The sequence below is a fragment of the Ursus americanus genome, chromosome 25 (assembly GCF_024610735.1).
Source record: "Ursus americanus isolate L20-20 chromosome 25, mUrsAme1.1.p, whole genome shotgun sequence".
Classification (NCBI taxonomy): domain Eukaryota; kingdom Metazoa; phylum Chordata; class Mammalia; order Carnivora; family Ursidae; genus Ursus; species Ursus americanus.
In genome coordinates this window covers 3,480,935-3,501,636 of record NC_142151.1, presented here as the reverse complement: position 1 = coordinate 3,501,636, position 20,702 = coordinate 3,480,935, and the positions used below count along the sequence as shown (strand labels likewise).

At 42.9% G+C, this 20,702-nt stretch overlaps 1 protein-coding gene across 7 annotated transcripts in view; it reads left to right on the top strand.

Annotated features, from left to right (window-relative positions):
• ERC1 (ELKS/RAB6-interacting/CAST family member 1) overlaps positions 1 to 18,714 on the top strand; it is a 554,385-nt gene extending 535,671 nt beyond the window's left edge. For all 7 annotated transcript variants that reach the window (XM_087855512.1, XM_087855510.1, XM_087855513.1 and 4 more), the window contains one exon: positions 13,156 to 18,714. In XM_087855512.1, coding sequence (XP_087711638.1) covers positions 13,156 to 13,293 — 138 coding nt within the window. In that variant the 3' untranslated portion in view covers positions 13,294 to 18,714. The remainder of the gene's footprint in view (positions 1 to 13,155) is intronic.
• Positions 18,715 to 20,702: the final 1,988 nt, after the last annotated feature.

The following is a 20,702-nucleotide window of genomic DNA, read 5'->3' as shown; positions in this document are numbered from 1 at the left end:
AGATCTTGGAAGAGGAGGAGAGGGAACCTAACCCAACCTGTTTTAGAAAGAGTGCTCTTACAAACCAAGGTTGACGGTCTTTGTGAAGCTATTACAATAAGCAAAAGATACTAGGATAAGAGAGCTTATGTTTGGGCTGTGACCAGGAGATCAGCAAGGAAGAAACTAAACCAAAAGAAACATAGCCTGGAAAGGGCGTTAACAGAAATTTCCCAGAAGAAGAAATGGCCAATAAATATATTTATAAACGTTTGGCCTCAGTTTTTGGCTTCACTACAAATGAAAAGAATTACAAAGAACTGCAAATGAAAATAGCCCCATCATATCAGCAAGTTTGGTGTGTGTGTGTGTGTGTGTGTGTGTGTGTGTGTGTGTATTGCCCCAGTATATTGGGTGGGTGAGGAAATGAGCACCCTTATTCATTGCCTGTGGGCTGAAAATTAGTACAGCTCTTCTGGAATAGTTTGGTAACACGTCAAAAGCTTGAAGAGGTGTATACCCTTTGACCCAGGATTTTAAGAAAACGATCATAAATATGCAAAGATTTATGTACTAGCAAACTCAACATGTTACTATTTGTAGTAATGAAAAATCAAAAACAAACTAAATTTCTAATGAATTATTTAAATTATAATACATCCATAAAATGGATTACAGTATGACCCATTTAAAAATTGTGTTTTAGAAGAATATTTAATCACATGAAAAACTATTTGTAGTAATTATTAAATGAAAACAATAGCTTATTAAACAATATGAACAGCATGAGTTGATGTGTAAGTGGAACATTCACAAGGAAGTGTTTATTAAACATTTGAAAATGCGGGTCGAACTCCGGAGAGAGAAGGGAGTTAGAGTTAATATAATTATATTGACATACCTTGATAATCCTTAAGTTTAGGTCATGTATGGGTTATTTTACTGTTTTCTTTTGTTATGTGTGTGAAACCTTCTATGCTAAAAGTTATTCAGATCCCACAAAACCCACAAAAATCCACCTCAAAATAAATAATTGGCAAAGAAAGTAGATTAAATGTGTTAATAATGCACTAAAGCACTTAGAATAATACCTGGCCCATAATAAGTGTCCAGTAAGTTACCTGGTCTTACCACCACTTGATAAAGCTAAAGATACACAGTGTTACCCAAGCACAGGACAAAAGAGGAAGAACAAAGGAATGTCCCCCCTTGAGCTCAGGAAACCCCTGCATGTGTAGGAGGAAGCAGAAAGAAGAGGAACAGCAGCAGGACAGAGAAGAAGTATAAGGACAGGCAGAGAAGAGCCAGAAAGTCAAGAGGGAGAGAGATTTTAGAAAGAGGTGTTACTAGAACAAAGAGCCCAAAGGAGTTCAATTAGGTTGAAGACCGTTAAAGCCATTGGATTGTGTTGTTAGGGAATCCTTGAGGTTCGGTTTTGGTTTTTGCGTTTCTTTATGACATGCGTGCAAAAAAATACACAGATGATAAGATGCAACTCAACAAGTTTTTACACAGTCATGTAATGAACATCCGGAACAAGAAGCAGAAAGTTCCCAGTACCTCAGAAGCCTCTTGTCATGCCACTACTCCACCCTCCATGGGTGAGCTGACCTTTAACACTGAAGGTCAGTTTTGCCTGTTTTTTAACTTCATATACCCGGAATCATACAGTGTGAACTCTTTTGTGTCTTGCTTCTTTCATTCAACATCATGTTTATGAAACGTGTCTGTTATGATATACATAGGTATATAGTTCATTCTCACTGCTGTACAACCCTCCATTGTATGAATGAACATACCACAGATTGTCACCTAGTTGTTGACGGACATTTGGATTATTCCCAGGTTTGAGCTATTTTTCTGGATTCCCTTCTCTCTTCCATTGGTCTATATGCTTGTTCTTGTCCCGGTAGCAAGCTATCTTCATAACTATCGCTTTATAGTAGTACTTTTCTTCATGACTGACTTTGGTCTTTGAGATTGCTTTGGCTATTCTTGGCTGTTTACATTTCCACGTACCTCTTGAATTAGCTTGTCACTACACGCACGCATGCACACACCTGCCAAAGTTTTTATTTGGCCTGCACTGAATTGTTGATTAGTTTGGGCAGAATTAACACTTTATGCTGTTGAGTCTTCTGATCCATGGTCATCTTGTATTCCTCCATATAAGATATCTTTTATTTCTCTAAATAATGTTCGATAATTTTCAGTGGACAGGTCTTAGCTTAGTAACCCTTTGAGAGAGCAGTTTCAGTGAATAGCAAAAAGTAAATTCTTAGATGCTAAGGAAGGAAGTGGCAAGCAGAGGTAGCAAATGTAGACTGCTCCTCTGAGATGTTCGATGGTGAAAAAAAGAGGAAAATTGGTACTAGCTTGCAAGAGAAGCAGATTCGATGATGTCGGGATGAGAGTGCCTTCTGAAGCCATAGTGAAGGACCGGGGGAGAGGGGAGGTTGGAAGCACAGAGTTAATTAAAGGGACAGGGACGTGGAAGGGTGGCTCAAGTTAGCCTGGAGAAGAAATGAGAAGCAAGGAGTGTTGTGAGGTGATTTTGAGGTAGTGTGTTTCACATCTGCATTATCTTAGTAACAATTTCCTCAGACTCATTGGCTGCTTACACAGTGAGCAGCACTGAGCCATCATGAGTGCTGTGCCCTTTGTCACTAATGGTACCAAAACCCACATGCAGGACGTTTGGAGGAGCAAGACTTGCTGCCCTCACAGTCACCCCTAACCCACATTTTCAAGTCCCTATTTCTTTGAGCAAAGCATATTTATATTTTCTCTACTGTGCATACCTATTTATCTATTATTCCGATAATCCCCTCTGCCAGAGTATCTTAGTTAAATTAAGGCTTAATAGATGGGGGCTTTTCCACTAAATCTTGAGGTGCCCAAGAGACTTGAGGAAGAGTTTGTAGTAGAGATTTTAGATATGGAGGAAACGAGGGTGCTGAGATAAGGGATTTAATCCTCAAATTCTAGAAAGAGCCTGCAGGATTCACGGGAACAAGTCTGTTTTGCACTTTAGTGGAAATTGTTTTACTTTGGAAGTGTTTTTAAGTTTGTTGTTCACTTTAGTTGCAAAGCTTTCAGTACATACACAGAAAATTGCATCTTTTATCTAGAGAGGGCATTGTGTAAACTTAACGTGCTACATATAATTACGGTGTTTTTACCAAGAAGACAATATTTTTTACTGCAGTACTTGCAGTGGTGGAGTTAGCCTGCCAATATTAGAAAGTAGAGAATAGGAAGTGGAAGATCTTGTTGGATTACTCAGTCTTATATCCACTCAGTGTGGATATGCAGCTTTAACAAGGAAGGGAAAGAGGGAGAGAAAAGGATTTAATTCATTGCAGCTAGGATATAATAAGCATTTTCATTGAATCCCAATTATATGCATGTTTGTACTTTTGGGGAAATTCTTTTCTGATGTTAAGTCTAAAGTGGCCTTTCTTTGGGGAGGAGGTGAGAGTTGAATAGGCAGGCATGGGGGCAGGGCATGGGGCAGTGGGCAAGGGGTAGAGGGAACAAGAACGTCTTGAGTGAGGTCTGGTAAATTACACTTCAGAAGCTAGAACACACTTTTCCCAATTTAACTATAGGACCCGCTACATACTGATACCAAACAAAAACTTCCCTTTTTTTAACTTGTGATGCACATGCTAAAGAAATATTTAAAATAACGAGGTACTAATACATTTCAAGATTTGTTTTCACACCTGTACTGCATAACACATCTGTCTACATTTTTAGTTTGATTACTTCACATTGCCTTTCTTTCCTAAGTGCTCTTTTTTTTCTTTCACACATTCCTGTACTCCTTTGACTTCAGAATGACTAAAGCTTTGCATTTCAAAATCAAAATAAAAATCCTCATTTTAAAAGTAATTCCAGTTTCACAAGAAAAGTTGATCTTTGAGATTTTTTTCAAGACAGGAAATGTTAGCATATAATGGATCAAGTGCCGATGAACTCTCTCCCTGCTCAGCCGTGTCCACATCTAATGTTGCTTGCAGATAAAACGCAAACCATGCCTAATCCCTGGAGAACAGAGAAAGCCCCACCAGACGGAAAGCAACTCCGGCTAATGAAGGAGCACTTCCTTCTCTAAACTTCGTGATTCCTCTGATCCCCTCTCTTTTTAAACACCTTTTCCCAAGCAAACCATTCATTAGCCCTTGGAAAAAGCATAGTCTTACAGTCCGCCTCTGGTGTTTCCTCCCAAGCTTTTTTTTTTTTTTTTTTTTAAAGATTTTATTTATTTATTCGACAGAGATAGAGACAGCCAGCGAGAGAGGGAACACAAACAGGGGGAGTGGGAGAGGAAGAAGCAGGCTCATAGCGGAAGAGCCCGATGTGGGGCTCGATGTGGGGCTCGATGTGGGGCTCGATGTGGGGCTCGATGTGGGGCTCGATGTGGGGCTCGATGTGGGGCTCGATCCCGCAACGCCGGGATCACGCCCTGAGCCGAAGGCAGACGCTTAACCGCTGTGCCACCCAGGCGCCCCTTCCTCCCAAGCTTTTTGTATCACTTTGAGTTCTACTTCCCCCTCCAGTGCTAAATCACTCCTCCCACTTCTCAGTACACGCTCCTGACATTTGTCGGTCATAATCACGTTCCCGCCCCTTAGTGTTCCGTTAGTTCAGGTCCACCACTTAGTTCTTCTAATCCTGCCTCATAAAATGATCCTTTCAGCTTCTTAGTCATGCTGTCCATTTTCCTTTGAACTTATTCCAGTATGTCTCCATTTTTTGGGTAATATTAGGTGCCTGAAATAGAACACAGTGCCCTAGGTGTGGTTTCATTGAAACCACCGAACAGAACGAGGGTCTTCTGAGGGATCGTGTCCAGGCCTAGCCAGCCCACGGGCCTTTTGTCACCCTCAAAGACTGGTATTGCTTCTGTCAAGACCCAGTAATCCCTGTATTCCTGAACTTCAGCCAGCAGCCAAGTGCATGTCCTCCCCCATGCCCTTAAGTTATATTATTTCTCCATTTACAACAGCCCTCTTTTCTGTCCTCTCATGTCAACAGCCATATTCCTCAAGAAGTTTTCCCTTCCTTCTCCCCTTTTTTTCTGTCCAGACTGAAGGCAGTAGCACTTTATACCTGTCTGTGGGCTTTTGCTACATAGTGCATTGAACAGAGTCCTCAGCATTTCTTTACAGTGTCCTTGAGCTGTAATTCACACACCATACAATTCACCTGCTTAAAGTGCACAATTTAACAGGTTTAGTACATTCTCAGAATTGTACCACTATCACCACATCAATTTTCAAACATTTTCATCATTCTGAAAAGAAACCCGTGCTTCTTAGCCATCACTCCCGTTTACCCCATCCCACTGAGCCCTAGGCAGCCACTGATCTACTTTGTGACTCTGGATTTCCCTATTCTGGACGTTTCATAAAAATGGAATCATAAAATATGTGGTCTTTTGTGACTAGCTTCTTTGATTTAGCATAGTGTATTCATGGTTCATGTTGTACCATGTATCAGAACTAAATTCCTTTTCATTGGCAAAACAGTCAATACTTTTTGTATGAATATTTTATACATTTCTGTTTGTCCCTTTTCAGTGTCTTAGAACATCAGAATTACATTTAGAAATACATGCAGCTTTGAATATTTATATTATATATTTTTGTCCATATTTCTTATCATATTGATGCTGCTTGTGGTATGAAATTAAACAGTACAAAAGTGTACAGAGTAAACAAAATGGATTAAAGACCTGAATGTGAGAGGGGCGCCTGGGTGGCTCATTCGGTTAAGCGTCTGCCTTCAGCTCAGGTCATGATCCCAGGGTCCTAGGATTGAGCCCCGTGTTGGGCTCCCTGCTCAGTGGGGAGTCTGCTTCTCCCTCTCCCCTCCCTCTCCCTCTGTGCCCTCCCCCCAACTCGTGCTTTCTCTCTCTCAAATAAATAAATAAAATCGTTTTAAAAAATAAATAAATAAATAAATAAAGACCTGAATGTGAGACCTGAAACCATAAAAAAATCCTAGGAGAAAACATAGGCAGTAATTTCTTTTGCCATTTGTCTTGGCCACATTTTTCTAGATTTGTCTCCTCGGGTGAGGGAAACAAAAGCAAAACTGAACTATTGGGATTACACCAAAATAAAAAGCTTTTGTACAGTGAAGGAAACCATCAATAAAATAAAAAGGTAACCTACTGAATGGGAGACAATATTTGCAACCGAACATCCAGTAAAAAGTTAATATCCAAAATATATAAAGAACTTATACCACTCAACACCAAAAAACCCTCCAAATAACCCAATTAAAAATGGGCAAAGGACTTGAACAGATATTTTTCCAAAGAAGACATACAGAATGCCAACAGACACATGAAAAGATGCTCAACATCACTCATCATTAGAGAAATACAAATCAGAACCATGATGAGATGATGTGATGTAAAAATGGCTAGAATAAAAAAGACAAGAAGTAACAAGTGTTGGTGAGGATGTGGGGAAAGGGTAACCCTTGTGCACTGTTGGCGGGAACGTAAATCGGTGCGGCCACTGTGGGAGACAGTAATGGAAGTTCCTCAAAAAATTAAAAGTAGAAATACCATATGATCCAGTAATTCCACTATTGGCCATTTACCCAAAGAAAATGAAAACACCACAACTGATGAATCGTTGAACACTACCTCAGAAACTAATGATGTACTATATATTGGCTAACTGAACATAATCATAATTTTTAAAAAGATACTTCAAAAAAAAGAAAATGAAAACACCAATTAGAAAAGATATATGTACCCCTGTGTTTATTGCAGCATTATTTACACTAGCCACATTATGAAGAAACCCAGGTGACTATCAATAGAGAAATAGATAAAGAAGATGTTTATATGTGATAGAGAAAGACAGACAGATGTATCTACACATATACATATTTATACAATTGGCCATAAAAAAGGAATGAGATCTTGCCACTTGCAACAGTATGGATGAACATAGAGTGTATTATGTAAAGTGAAGTAAGTCAGAGAAAGACAAATGCCATATCATTTCACTTATACGTGGAATCTAAAAAAACAAAACAAATGAATAAACAAAAAGCAGAAACATACCCGTATGTACAATGAGCTGGTGGTTGCCAGAGGGGAACGGGGTAGGCGGCTCGGCAAAGTGAATGAAAGGAAGCGGGAAATACAGGCTTCCAGTCATGGAATGAATAGTCATGAGGATGAAAGGTCCAGCATAGAGAATATAGTCAATGGTATTGTAATAGTGTTGCATGGTGACAGATGGTGGCTACACTTGTGGTGAGCATAGTATAACATATAGGTTTGTTAAATCACTATATTGTACACCTGAAACTAATGTAATATTGTATATCAACTATACTTCAGTTAAGAAAAAAACAGTAAAATTGAAAGTCCTTCCATCCATTCAAACTAGCCGTTCTTCATAGTTTGGATTTCTCTTTACGTATACGGTAGATAGATTAGATAGATACACCGATCGATCTCCAAACTTATCGATCTCTCTCACCTCTTGTTTGACACGGAGGTTGTTAATAAATTTTTGTTCTGATTGTCTTGGTAAACAAACTTGTGTATACATTCTTGAATTTCTTACTGATATTTCTATGGAATGTACTCTTAAAAGTGGAATTATTTGGTCAAAGGATATTTGTGTTTAAATTTGGTTGATGAGACCAGATTGCTCACTATATTCCCACAGTAGTATAAGAGTACCCACTTCCGGGGCGCCTGGGTGGCTCAGTCGTTGGGCGTCTGCTTCGGCTCAGGGCGTGATCCCGGCGTTCTGGGATCGAGCCCCACATCGGGCTCCTCTGCTGGGAGCCTGCTTCTTCCTCTCCTACTCTCCCTGCTTGTGTTCCCTCTCTCACTGGCTGTCTCTCTCTGTCACATAAATAAATAAATAAATAAATAAATAAATAAATAAATAAATAAATAAATATCTTTAAAAAGAAAAAAAAAAAGAGTACCCACTTCCCCAACACTGATTATTAACAGTCTTACAAAAACTTTTGCCAGTGTGATAGGGGGAACAAAACCCTATCTTGTTTAATTTGTATTTCTTTAATTATAAATGAAATTTAGTATTTTTTATGTGCTTATTAGCCATTTGTATTTCTTCAGTGAGTTTTTTGTTCATATCCTCCGCCCATTTCTCTGTTATTAGGCTTGTAGTACCACTTTCATAATACATTGATACCAATACTTGTCCTTTTGTCTTTTTTCCCTTTATTTTATGTTGAGGTATATTCACTCTACCCTCTTTGTTGAGAGTTGTTATCATAAATGGATGTTGAATTTTGTCAAATGCTTTTTCTATATCTGTTGAGATGATCGTATGATTTTTATTCTTCATTTTGTTACTATGGTGTGTCATATTTATTGATTTACAGATGTTGAAGCATCCTTGCATCCTTGGAATAAATCCCACTTGATCATGGTGTATGGGCCTTTTAATGAGTATTAAATGCAGTTTGCTGATATTTCATTGAGGATCTTTGCATCTTCAGGGATATTGGCCTTCAATTTTCTTTCTTTGTGGTGTCCTTTCCTAGTTTTGGTATCAGATAATGCCAGCCTTGCAAAATGAGTCTGGGAGTATCGCTCCTCTTCTATTTTTGGAAGAGTTTGAGAAGGATTGGTATTAATTCTTTCATAAATGTTTGGTAGAATTCACCAGTGAAGTCATCTGGTCTTGGACTTTTGTTTGTTGGAAAGTTGATTAATGATTCAGTTCCCTTGCTGAGAATCGGTTCAGATTTTTTGTTTCTTCATGGTGCAGTTTTGGAGGTTGTGTATTTCTATGAATTTATCCATTTCTACTAGGTTGTCCAGTTTGTTGGCATTTATTTTTTTTAGTAGTCTTTTTTGATTCTTTGCATTTCCCTGGTATAAGTCGTAACATCTCTTCTTTCACTTCTGATTTTATTTTCTTGAGTTCTCTTGCTTTTTTTCTTGTTAAGTTTAGCCAGAGGTTTTTCTGTTTTGTTTATCTTTTCAGAAAACCAGCTCTTAGTTTCATTGATCTTTTCTATTTCTTTTTAGTCTCTATTTCATTTATTTCCACTCTCATCTTTGTTATTTTGTTCCTTCTGCTAACTTTGGGCTTTTTCTAGTTCCTTGAGGTATAAAGTTAGGTTGAGATCTTTCTTGCTTCTTACTGTAGGCATCTATCACTATGAGCTTCCCTCTTAAGCACTGCTGTTGGGGCGCCTGGGTGCCTCAGTCACTTAAGCGTCCAACTCTTGACTTTGGCTCAGGTCATGATCTCAGGGTTGTGGGATTGAGCCCTGTGTTGGGCTCCATGCTCAGTGGGGAGTCTGCTTGAGATTCTCTCTCTACCTCTCCCCCACTTCCCCCTCTCTCTCAAATAAATAAATCTTTTTTTAAAAATGCTTTTACTGTATCCCATAGATTTGGTATATTGTATTTCCATTTTTATTTGTCCCATGGTATTTTTTTATTTCTTTCTTGACCCATTGATTTTTCAGTCACGTGTTGTTTAATCTCCAAATATTTGTGAATTTTTCTGCTTTCTTTTTGTAACTGATTTCTAGTTTCATACCATGTGGTTGGAAAATATGCTTGATGTGCTTTCAATCTTAAATTTATTAAGGTTTGTTTCAAGGCTTTACATATGCTCTGTCCTGAAGGATGTTTAGCATGTGCATGAGAAGAATATGTATTCGCAGTATAATTTTTAAATTTAGATCTTTAGGTAATTTGAAATTTATGTTTATATATGGTATGAGCAGAAATCCAACCACAGCTAGGTCCAGTTGACCTAATACAATTCATTGATTTCAGATGCCTCCTGACCATATTCTAAATCCCAGTGATCTAATTTTATCAGTACAGTACTCTTCTAATTAGAGTCTTTTTGCAGTATGTTTTATAATCTGGTAAGCCAGTCCACAAATCATTTTTCTTCCTTTCAAATATTTTCTTGGCTCCTGTGATATATATGGATAAATTTAGAATTAATTATCAAGCTCCGAAAGAGCCTTTGGGATTTGGTTTGGAAATGTATTTGTGATATATTTTTAGGTGAAAACAAAATCAGTACCCAAATAATATACTGACATTGCCATTTTGTTTCTAAAATTATATGTATGTATAGTAAAACAACCTCTCAAAGAATATATGACAAAATATGTAGCAGTGGTTATTAGAGTTCATTTTTTTTCCTGGTGCTTTTGTTTTCCAAATTTTCTACAATGTGTGTGTAATACTTTTTAAATTAGAAAAAAAAAACTGAAAAAAATATTAAACAAAAATGTATCCATTAGTAACTTCATGATTACCTACTTAACAGAAGCCAAATGGGATAAAAAATATTTCACAGGAAATAAATATGTGACTTGTAGAGAGTGAACTGCAGGTACCTGGCTCAGAATATAAACCAAAGATGTCTGGAATGTTCCTGGGACAGATTGAGATGGGGAACTGAAGCAGTACAGGTGTACGGCCTCCTCCGTTACTTGGTGTGGTGGCCTTCAGTTCTGTTCAAGAGATTTGAGGGTCATAACCTCCTGGCTTAGCAGTCTTCCCGTGTTATATTCTGTGCAGTTGGACTTAAAAGGCACCTGATTTCTTTGGTTTCCCCATTTTAGAGACTCACATTCATACGACACAGCCAGACCTTGAGATGCGTCAAGACTTAGCGTAGTCTAAATCTGGTCCTTGCATGTCCTGGTGTTTTAGTCAACATTTAACAGAAAGAAGATTGCAAAATCCGTTCCCAGCTCTTTGATATATTTGAAGAAGCAGCTCATCCTTGGCTCACAGCATGTAGAATCTGTCAGCAGTGTAATTAAAACTTGGTTCTGTTTGCTCTTTAATCGACCTGCTCCGTCAAGGTAATCTTACCAATTTAGCAATAATTATAACAACACCTAACATTTATCAAACATTTTCTGTGTGTCAGGCATTGTACTGCACTTTATATGAATATCTCATTAAATCCTTAGAACAGCCCTATAAATGTTATTGCGCCATTTTATAAATGAGAAAACCGAGCCTCAGAGAGGTCCAGGTCATACAAACTAGTAAGTGCCGACTGACATTGAAACCTAGGCAGCCTAACTCCAGAACGTGCGTCCTTAATACACTTGACACTCAATTTTTAATCTCTTTGCTTTCCTAAAAACCTGCTCTGCCTCTTGTATTTTCAGTCTTATTTGTTTAATGTCCCCAGCTAGAGCTGTCAGAATGATCCTCCGTCCCCTGTCATTGAACCTCACCTCCTATCAGTCCTACCTTGGGGAAGGCTCACGCACGTCTCTTGCCCCCCGCGCCCCTGGCCCTGGCCCATGGCCCCTGGGCTCGCCACAGTAGCCTCCCTTGGCTCACTCTTCCTTCCGTTCAGTCTAACGCGTTTTTATCTTCACGGTTTTCTTCTGAGAACCCGAAGCTGACCGTGTCACTGCGCTGCTTAAAAGCTCTTAGACTTCCTTTTTTGTTTGTTCGTTTTTTAACCAGATTAAATCTAAACTCCTGAGCTTTCCATCCACAGTCTGGCCCCGGTCTGCCTCTTCATCTTGATGTCCTGTCATTCTCTACACATGCCCTTGCCTTACGCTCCAAGCACACTGAAAGCGTCTGTCTTCCCGAGGTCTGTGCCAAGCCCCTCCGTAGCTCTGCACATCGGCATTTCTTTCATCTGCTTGAAGGCCTCTTCTTGGATCTCCCCCACAAACTCCTGTTCAGCTCTCAGGATCCGCACCACATACTGCCTGCAGTAACATCTTCCCTGACCCCTCCAGGATGCAGCAGTCATTCTTACGTCTTCCCCTGTACCACGCGCTCAGGCCTCGCTTGTGGGAATTAATTAGCTGTGTATGTGTCTGTCTCTTCCATTAACCTACATGGATCTTGGGGCAAGGACCAAATGCATTCATCTTTCAGCACCTAGCACACAGGAGGCCCTCGATAAATGCTGGCTTAATGCTTGAAGGAATGTCCAAGAGAGCGTTTGAAATGATAGGAAGTTAGAATTACACTTACTCATGAACAGAGGACTATCTTACGTGTTTCTCAGAGTAATCTCTTTAGCTAAATTAGCAGGCCTAGATTAGCAGATGTCTAACTTACTGAATAAAAGTGGTTTATAGCAAACGGGGAAGGTCTTTTAAATATAAGTTTCCCTAGAACAAAGGACCATTATGCAAGAGTAAGATCCGGTCTGAGATCGTGCGTGTGCCCCTCTCACTGTGCTGGGCATGGTGTGATATTGTGACACAGTGGAGAAAACATTCCCCCTGGCGTGAGAGCACTGGTGCTGGCTTACCACCTTTGGGACTCGGACTAGTCACCCCTCCATGAGCAAACACTCGATGTTAACTTGTACCCTTTCCTGTTTGGGAACTTTGATGCAGGAGGACTTCCCACAGAAAGTGCCTATCCTTTTTTTGGTCATTTCTTTTTTCATCTTCAGCTTTATTAAGGTTTAATTGACAAAACTGACGTAATAAATGTACAGCACGATGATTTGATGCGCATTGTGAAGATTCCCACAGTCAAGGTAACACATCTGGCATCTACATAGCTCCTTTTTTTCCTTATGAAAACATTTCAGTTTTACTCTCTTAGCATATTTATTTATTTTTTTAGGTGGGGGGAGGGACGGAGGGAGAGGGAGAGAGAGAATCTCAAGCAAGCTCCATGCTCGCCAGTGCAAAGCCCAACATGGGTCTCAGTCCCACAACCCTGAGATCATGACCTGAGCCAAAACCAAGAGTCGGACACGCAACTGACTGAGCCACCCAGGCGCCCCTCTCTTAGAATATTTAAGTATATAGTACAGTGTTATCAACTGTAGTTATCATATTATACATTAGATCTTCAGACCTTATTCATGTTATAACTGAAAGTTTGTACCCTTTTACCAAGCTGTCCCCATTTCCCCCACTCCCTCAGTCCTTGGTAGCTACCGTTCTACTTTGTGTTTCTGTGAGTGTGACTCTCCCCACCCACCCCCCCAGATTCCACTTATAAGTGATACCATGCAGTATTTTGTCTTTCTGGTTTATTTCACTTAGCATAATGCCCTCCAGGTTCACCCATGTTGTTGGAAATGCCATTTCCTTATTCATGAACAATAATTGTTAACCCAGTGTGAACAGGATCATTTTAGTTTTTCTGAACTCCATCTTTCCTTTCCCTTTCAGCTTCAGAATGAGTTAGAAAAAGGTGAACGGGACAATGCAGAGCTGCAGGAGTTTGCCAATGCCCTTCTCCAGCAGATAGCAGATCATTGCCCCGACATCCTGGAGCAAGTGGTCAATGCGCTGGAAGAGTCGTCCTGACCCTGCTTCGTGGGGAGTGGCCAGCCCAGCAGCCTGCTAGAGTAAATCCAGGAGCCGAGAAAGAAGAGCTGTAAGGAACAGGCACCCAGAAACTTCCTGGCACCCAACAAACACTATAAACTCTATCCTAGCTTGGTTGGCCCTTCAAGTGTGATTCCAGCACCCTTTCTACAGCTGACATCTTACCTCTGCCTTTCTACTTTGGATATTGTCTCTACACTAATTTTCCTGATGTCCAGGGTGAGTAAGTGGCCAAGTTTCCATGAAGAACTGCCATCCAGTCATCAGCAGTGGAGAACTGTGGGAGCTGGTGGTTCTGCCCTTAGAGAGAGACATGGAGTGGAGAGCCCTTTTTCCTTCTGTCCTTGACATGAGAACTAAATCTGGAATCTCCTTGGAGTTCAACATATTGAAAGAAACTTCCCAGTGGACTAGAGAGCTGAGTGTTCTAATATCACAACAGGTGCTTTCTCCTAAAAGGATTAAAAAAAAAAAATTTAAAAAGAGAGAGGGGGGGAAAGGAGAACAGGGACAAAGAGAAACTGACTCTTCTTTTTACTGTCTCTTTTGCTTACTTTCACATGTAATGTTTTATGCAGGGGAGCTACAAGCAGGCCTCATGACGGCTTTGTGAACACTAATACCCCGAGTTTGGAGTCTTTACCCAGCCCTGTCTGTCTCCCTCATCCTTGCTCTTCTCAGCCAGTTAAGAAGAGGATGGTGTGGACAGTTCCCCCCCAGGTCCCTCTTGCTTAAGACCTTTGACCTTATTATACTTAGGTTGTCAGATCATATAGCTGGATCTGAAAGAGAAGAAGGGTTTGACGTGAGACTCTGCCGTCACCACCTACAGCTCTGCTTCTGTAGAAGATGACCGTTCCCTGGGGTCAGGCTGGTTTCTCCTAAACATCTCCTTCATTGGCACTCTAGTTCCCTGAGCCCCAGAAGAATGCTTCTGCCTTCCCACCACCCATGTTCCACACTCTTGCAGCCCAGTGTTTGCTGAAGTTTATGGCCCACCTTCCTCCCTTTTAGCTTTACTCTTGATGTGCACTCCCAGAACCGTAGCCTCGAGCATTGGCTGGAACCTCCTTCTGGCACAAATGAATGTTTCTCATCCCACAAACATTCCTTCCTCCATTCTTTCATTCAGAGAATATTTGTGAAATGCCTACTGTGTGCAGGTCACTGTTGGGTACCCATCCTTGACAAAAGTCTCTTTTCAGTGAGGGAGAAAAGTGAAGGACTCTATGAGACATACCTGGTTGAGTCAAAGCAGTCAAATGCATACCCTTCCCCTCCCTGCTCCTTCTATCTCAGTAGAAATTATCTTTTCCAGATAAATCTTTCACAAATGAGCCTTTCTTATTTCTCATTATAGTGGAATTAATGAGTTCAGGGGGCAGGGGGCTGAGTCACTTCCTTGCCTGTGGGCTCTTACTTGGTGGTTCAGGACTTTTGTTGTTGTTACCCCACAGGAGTGTAGTGTTGAGGCTACAGCAGTGGATGGTGTTTTCTTAACACATCCATGTACACCACATGGAACTTGGCCAGCTCCATGTCGCAGATCAGAAAATGGACCCTAAAGTTGCAAATCCAGTTGAAGGTATTGGTATTTTGAAGGGCATTCTTCCCAAGCTTAGACAATGGCAGTCATAAATAATCAGGCAAGAAAGAGACCACTTAACCCAAATCTAGCCCTTTGACCACCTCTCCAGCCAGACGTCCACCAGACACTCACATCTTCTGATAAGAGTTGCTGGGCTAAATGTTTTTGTCTTGCATTTCCCTCTTTCCCCCTCCCCGGTTACTCACCCAGAGAATCTGATGCTGCCTGGAAAGTCACCACGGCCATCAGTCCGGTATCTTCCCACCGGGAGCCCTTGACTGTCCCGTTAACTTATATGGTCATATCTCCAGCTGCCCTAATTCCCTGCTGTAAAACAGTCTCTCCTGTGAGAAAGTGTAGAATGTTTCCTATCAAAGGTTTAAATGGACTCTGCTCATAAACCTCTTACTGAGATGCTTCCTGATAGCCCAGCCAGCCAGCAGCGGGCGAGGTGGGAGATGGGGGGGTTAGATAGGTAGTGGTCAGTCACCTCAATTCCATGTATTTCTTGCACTGCCTATAAATCATGTAGAAAGCTCCCAGTATTTTAGGCCTGGAGTATTAGCATCTCACTTTATCTACCATAATGCAAAGAACTGAGGGATAAGGACACCCTTGACAGGACTCCCGCAGAACAGAGCAGGCAGGAGCAGAGGCCATGCCCAGAGAAGTGGCCTGGCCCCAGCTGCTGCTCTCCAGCAGGTTCGCTGGGATTGGGGGACAGCAAGCAGAACTGTCTCTCCAGGTCCTGCTCATTCTGTCTCTGCTCTCAAATACAGTACCTGCCACGCTTGCCCACTGGGTGTGTGACTCTCACTGCACCTCCTTTCTTCCCCTTTTCATTTCAACCCTTCCTGTTGTTTCCCCTCCAAAACCTTATGGAAGTCCTCTGAACAAGTGCTTCTGAGAAGAAAAATTTCTGGGCAAACATCATCTGTCTGGTCTCTGTGAATCTCCTTGATTCCTCATGGGTGGTCATCCTAGCACCTCAAATGGTTCTGGGGACAGTTTGGTTCTAGATGAAAGTAATTTCTGGCTAAACTTTAATAGCAGACATGACCTGACTTTATATTACAAGGGAAAAATTAATAGTGTCTAGCACTTAGAGTATCTTACTGAGTTGAGATCAGTCGTTGAGCCAACTTTTGCTAAATGTGCAATTCCCATCACACAAAGACTTATCATTGCACGCCATTCTTCTGGTGTTCATGGTTTCACAAACTCACTGCAGGTTGCCTGTTAGATTCACCACACTCATCCATTCCACTGGCAGGTCTAGTTGCTCCTTAGCACCTAAAGATCTGTACCCCAAATCAGGGTCATCATAAAAGGGGACAGGAAGAGGAAGAGTGAGTGGAATCCAATGTGGGGCTCATGGCTGCAGAAATACAATGTGATTTTTCTCATCTTTTCATATACCTCTATCCCAGGTACTCATTGAGTTCTTGATGAAGTATCTGAATTGAGATTTACAAGGACTTGGATACCATTTGAAACGGAAAAGATTTTAAATGGGCTTTAATATATTAAATATGAATGGGAGTCCCCAAATCCATCTCGGCTCTAACCTTTATCTGGTACCTTATAGTCCAACAAAGAGCTAAGTGCTTCTGTCTCTTCCTTACACTTGATCTTTAGAAATGCTAGTAAAGCAGAGGGGACCCAAGACTGCCTTCAGGGTCAATAGTGGCAGTGTGACTGGGCACTTTTTGTCAATAATTAAGTCTGTTTGGTTTTCCACAAGGAGCTCGTTGGCTCACCCTTTCCTCAGAGAGACGAAGAAGAGGAAGTCATCACAAAGTTTTAGTCAACTGCTGAGCTAATCCCTCCCCTATGACGTTCAGGATTGGCATTTGGGTTTGCTGCTGGAGAGTCCTGCTGATCCCAGAACCATCCTGCCCTCCCCTTTGACCCCAGTAGTGAGGCACAGGCCCACTGGCTCCCCTCGGGGGTTCTGAGGAAAGAGCAAATCAAGGAATATGGTGCCACATAGAATGTGACCTTCCTGAGTCACAGTGGGCCCTGTGTCCGTGATATCAGTAACTTCTATGTCTGCCTCCCGAGCCTCACCTCCCACCCGCAAGAGTTCAGAGCTGTGGAAAAGCAGATGAGGACAGAGTAGACGCAGCAGGGCCTGCTGCCCTTTGCCAAGCCTGCAAGGCCAACCCATCCATCACTGCCAGTCCCTGGGCTTCTCAGGACAGTGACTTGAACTGGTCAAAGAAATGTTTTAAAAGGAATCTGGAGTTTTCCCCACGCGGACTAAGGGAATGTCTGGGCAAGAAAAAACACACAGGGAAATCCTTCTGAACAAAATGGCTGTCTTTACTTACTCTTTTTAAGCAAAAACTGTTTCCATACTTTTTAGTGTCAAAACAGTAATCAAGTGTCTCCTGATTTTTTCCAATGTGTTTGGCGAGTGCTGTGACCCTCTTGTAGGTATTTCTCTTCCTGACTCTTTTGGGGGAAAGGTGGTTTTAGGGATTGATTTGGGAGGAGCGGATTTTTGTCCCATCCCACCTCCTCTTTTGTTTCTCTGCTTGTCGATATTGTCTGTGTGGTTCAGAGCATTGGGGCAGTTACATTGTGTCCATTGTTGACATTATTAAGATATTAAAAAGTAGTTTGTAGAACTGAAAAGTTAAAGAGCTGTGTTTTAAGAAATGCAAAACGATATCATGTTAATAAAGGAATTCAAGCTATGGGGCAGCCGAACTCCTCCCCCTCCTCCCAGGTTGGCCAAGGTGGCAGCTGGGCTGGCCCCCCTCCAGGTGGGTGACTGCCTGTGTGAAGGAGACAACTGCTGAGTAAAAGGAGTTGGGATCCAGGGCTCAGAGATTCCCACTTGTGCCAGAGATCGCCTCTACATCCTCGGGACCTCTGGGTAGAGGTTTCAAAGTTTGTGACCCCATTAACCACCCTCAAACCCACCTTGGTCCCAGCTCAGTGTGCCTAATACTGTGTGGTAACCCGGGCTTGGCTCTGCAGCCCCGCAGTGGGCGGCAGCCCTGTGCGGGCGGCAGAGGCTCTCTCCTGCCCACTTGGTGCTATATCATCCAGTGACCCGACCGGCACGGCCAAGCGCTGGCCAGCCTGGAGCCCGCCATCCAGGCGGATGAGTTGTACTCAGATCTCAGTTCCTTCCGGCTTCAGGCACCAGATTCTTTGCTTTAAGCTTTTTAGGCCCTGCATCTCCCAGCCCCAGGCTGTCTCTCTTGGCCCCGGAGATGCCACGGTCAGGAAAGGACGGGATCCCTGCCGAAGCCAGAGAATTCACCCCAGGCCAGCACCAGCGCTGCGAGCCCAGCCCTTCTTTCCGCGCCACACCAGTATTGCGTTCTTGCTGTGACGCAGCTAGACCTACCTGAGGGCAACCCCCAACCCGTTCTGGCTGGCCTGCCCACTGGGGCACACTGGGCTGTCCAGGATGGAGACCAGCCGTCTCCCTGGGATCTGCTCCCCCCTGCCTCGGAAGACAAGTGCTGCGCTTTAGTGAGGGGGGCTGAGGGGCCCTGGGCGCGGACTCCTAGCTTGAGTTCCTTGTGGTGACAGTAGCAGCCGCAATGATGGTGTCTGTGATGCAAATGCATCCGCTGCCTTCAACTGTGTGTGTGTGCGTGTGTGTGTGTGTGTGTGTGTGTGTGTGTGTGTGTGACGGCCGGAGTCGTGTTACTGACAGGTTAATGACATTACAAAAAAATTGTGTTATAGTCAACTTTGCCTTGATAATTATTGTAAACACTTTGTCCATTTTTTTCTTTTTTATTCACAAACTAAATCCATCAGGAAATTATAAAGTTATTTAAAAATTGTGTGCTGTGTCTTTCTTTGAGTCTTATCCAGTCTGATAAGCCAAGTGAGAGGAGTCCTCAAATGCCAGAAAAGCAGGGAGGAGCCAGTGGCCTCCAAGAGCTTAACACCGTGGCAGGTAAGCCGAGACCCAGCGATGCCCGAGTGAAGGCGGGGACGGAGGAGCCAAGGCTGGCTCCGCCCTGACGGGCCTGGGGGGTGATGTCCTCAGAAGGGTCGGCCTCCATTGGGTCCCCACCTGACCTCTGGATTGGCAGACCCCTTAATTGCTTTTCAAAGTCAATTTCCACCTCCCTTTCTCCTTCCTTACGCGCTAGGCCCTGAGCCAGTTTCCCCATTTTGCGTGGCACTCGTGCTCAGGTGGGGGAGCAGCCAGGGCGTGGCGGACGGGGTTTCACTCGGGACTGGCACTCGGACGTCATTGGGGTGTATCCGACATAGCTCAGGGATGTTGGGAGCTGTGGCAGCCACCGAAAGTGCAAATGCCAAGAATAAAGGAACCAGAGAAGCTGTGCTTGAAAATTCCCCAGTCTAGGGGCGCCTGGGTAGCGCAGTCGTTAAGCGTCTGCCTTCGGCTCAGGGCGTGATCCCGGCGTTTCGGGATCGAGTCCCACATCGGGCTCCTCTGCTGGGAGCCTGCTTCTTCCTCTCCCACTCCCCTGCTGTGTTCCCTCTCTCACTGGCTGTCTCTCTGTCACAAAAATAAATTTAAAAATCTTTAAAAAAAAAAAAAAAAGAAAAGAAAATTCCCCAGTTTAGGTATTTGTCTTGGGCCTTATGCTCAATAAGAAATTATTCTGGGGTCGGGGAGGGGCTACTTCTTGTATGAAAATTAGTTTTCTGCTTAGCTCCATTTCTCCATCTACATCTGAGGGGATCAACCTGCTTGCTTCGCTCTGCTGCCCCCCCCCCATGGAAGTTCCTGCCCGCTGTGCACTGGCACCTGGGAATTGGACAGGAGAGTCAGACATCGCCCCTCCTGGCAAGTTCTCCCCACACCTGGACTCTGGCCCTGCCTGCCTCCAGCTGGAACAGCTGCTGAGAAGTGCTGCCAGGTGGAGAAACACCTGGGAGACCGCGCTGTTTACAGGACTGGGAGCCTGATGTTGCTCACCGTGTCGTCATGAAGCAGGAGCGATTTCACGTGCAAAACATGTATCATAGTGCAAAACAGGAGATCACAACCGCAAGCAGATGTGTCCACAGAAAGCTGTCCGATTACACTGGTCAGCTGTTGCCAGATTTTTCCATTAATCTTATTTCACTATTTGTTTATTCACTCTGTGGTTTACCAGCACTCCATTGCAGACAAATGGACGCAGAGACCACAAGTTCAAGGAAAATATGAGAGGGGAACTTTCAATTGAGAATTCCATCCATTAACTTGGTTTTTTTCTCTGAATTAGGAAAAGACTGCTATTATTTGATTTTTTGAGGTGGAATATCTCAGACTGGCTCAAAAATTATTAAGAACTAGTTAGACTCGGGGCGCTGGGTGGCTCAGTCCGTTAAACACCCGACTCCGGATTTCGGCTCAGGTTGTGATCTCAGGGTGGTTGAGACTGAGCTCCACGTCCGGCTCCGTGCTGGGTGTGGAGCCTGCTCAAGATTCTCTCTCTCCCTCTCCCTCTGCCCCTTCCCAGCCCCTGCCCTCTCCTGTGCACGCACGCACTTTCTCTCTCTCTCAAAAAAAAACAAAAAACAAAACTAGTTAGAGTCTGGGGTAAGGGAGTGTTCTGAGCTGGTTTGAGATCCACGAGCTTTCCCAGATGTCCTGGAAAGAGCCCAGGACTCCCAGCCTGGAGCCTTTGACTGCCCCCTGACCTTTCGGCCTCTCTTCAACCTTCCCCTTGAAAATAAGGCCACCTTCATCTAGGTCACAAGCCATAAGCCATGAAGAATAGTATATGATTATGTGTTTCCTTTTTGAAAGCTCCTTTAAGAGAATAAAGCATAAAATTGCTTTTTTCACATCTGTAATTTGCTTTAA